The sequence below is a fragment of the Galeopterus variegatus genome, unplaced genomic scaffold (assembly GCF_000696425.1).
Source record: "Galeopterus variegatus unplaced genomic scaffold, G_variegatus-3.0.2 Scaffold3506, whole genome shotgun sequence".
NCBI lineage: Eukaryota > Metazoa > Chordata > Mammalia > Dermoptera > Cynocephalidae > Galeopterus > Galeopterus variegatus.
Window position 1 is genome coordinate 217056 of NW_007729617.1, and position 1952 is coordinate 219007.

A 1952-nucleotide genomic window follows, 5' to 3' on the forward strand; every position below is an offset into this window, starting at 1 on the left:
CCTATATAGGAATGGCCAGTGCGCTCACTGGCTGAGCGTGGTGTGGGCGACACCACACCAAAGGTTGCAATCCCCTTACCGGTCATGAAAAAGACAAAAAAAAAAAAAAAGTGAAGTCCAGGGTTCAATCCCTGTACTAGCCAACTGCCAAAACAAACAAATAACATATGAAAAAAATTTTCACAGAAGCTTTCCTAATATTTCCAAGGCTGCCTTGCATCATAAAGTCTCTGATGTTTGATGAGGTCTAACTTCTGAAGTTTCACTCACAATTAACTATTCATCACTTTCTCCCCAGGATGAATTCTTTGATATTTAGTATGGAATGAACTTCAGTTGGAAGATTTCCCACATGTATATATACAGTTTTTCTCAATTATGAGTCCTCTGATGATTAGTAAGAGATGAGCTCTGACTAAAAGCTTTCCCACATTCTTTACATTTATAAGGCTTTTCTCCCGTATGAATTCTCATATGTGTCATAAGAGATGAACTCTGTCTGAAGGCTTTCCCACATACTTTACAATTAAATGGTTTCTCTCCGGTATGAATTCTCTGGTGCTGAATTAGAGCCGAGCTTTGGTTGAAGGCTTTTTCACAGTCATGACATTTATAAGGTTTCTCTCCAGTATGAATTTTTCGATGAGTATTAACTCCTGAGTGGGAACTAAAGGCTTTTCCACATTCTTTACAATTATATGGTTTCTCTCCAGTGTGAGTTCTGTGATGTATATTAAGCCGTGAAATCCAGGAGAAGGCTTTCCCACATTCATTACATTTGTAGGGTTTTTCTCCAGTGTGAATTCTTTGATGCTGTATAAGAGCTGAGCTTTGGCTGAAGGCTTTACCACATTCTTTACATGCATACGGTTTCTCACCAGTGTGAATTCTCTGATGTATAATAAGGGCCGAATGATAACTGAATACTTTCCCACACTCGTTGCAATGAAAGGGCTTCTCTCCAGTATGAATTCGATGGTGTCTACTTAGCCGTGATATGGAAGTAAAGGCTTTCCCACACTGACTACATTCATATGGTTTCTCTCCAGTATGAATTCTATGATGCTGAATGAGAGATGAGCACTGACTAAAGGCTCTTCCACATTCAGTACACTTATAGGGCTTTTCTCCAGTATGAATTCGCTGGTGATTATTAAGGGATGAACTGCCTTTAAAAGTTTTTCCACATTCCTTACATTTATAGGGTCTCTCTCCAGTATGCATCCTCTGGTGTCCAATAAGAGATGTGGTGAAACTGAAGGCTTTCCCACATTCACTACACACGTAAGGTTTCTCTCCAGTATGAACTCTCAGGTGCTGAGTTAGGGAAGAGCTTTGGCTGAAAGCTTTTCTACATTCCTTACATTTATAGAGCTTCTCTCCAGTATGGATTCTTTGATGTTTACTCAGGGAAGAACTGTGGAGGAAGATTTTCCCACAGATGTTACATTTATAACATTTATGCACTGTGTTGACTCCCAGTTGTTTAAATAGAATTGAATACTGCTGTGAACGAGGTTTCCTTCCTCTAGAAACAATTCTGGGTTTTCTAATAAGTGATGATAGACCAAGATTCTTCCCAAGTTCAATGCCTTTAAAGATCTTCTCCTTCACACAGGTTTTTTTCATGGTAATTAATACTTTCCTGACAAGTTTGTTCTTTTTGCCTTGTCGCTTCTCTAACTTGTTCACATTTATGTAGGTTTTTCCCAAGCTGAAGTCAAAAGGTCCATCGGCTATAAGCTTTTTCATGTCTTCTTCATTTTCTTCTTTGGAAACTCTGGTTTCAAACAAGCTCTCCCATCCTAAAATAAACAGAACATATAAGTCTGTGTTATGCTGGGAAAAAAGAAAAATGACATCAAAATATAAAAGGACAGCTAACAAATATAGCCTCAAAATCTTAGGAAAGGATGGGAAAAAGAAGGACAAAAGAAAGAGAAAGGATGGTA

General features: G+C 38.4%; 1 protein-coding gene across 1 annotated transcript in view; it reads right to left on the bottom strand.

Annotated features, from left to right (window-relative positions):
• Positions 1-130: 130 nt before the first annotated feature.
• Positions 131-1952, bottom strand: part of ZNF879 (zinc finger protein 879) — an 8838-nt gene continuing 7016 nt past the window's right edge. The window contains exons 5-6 of the mRNA XM_008585251.1: positions 768-1805; positions 131-518 (exon numbers count right to left, since the gene is read on the bottom strand). Coding sequence (XP_008583473.1) covers positions 373-518; positions 768-1805 — 1184 coding nt within the window. The 3' untranslated portion in view covers positions 131-372. The remainder of the gene's footprint in view (positions 519-767; positions 1806-1952) is intronic.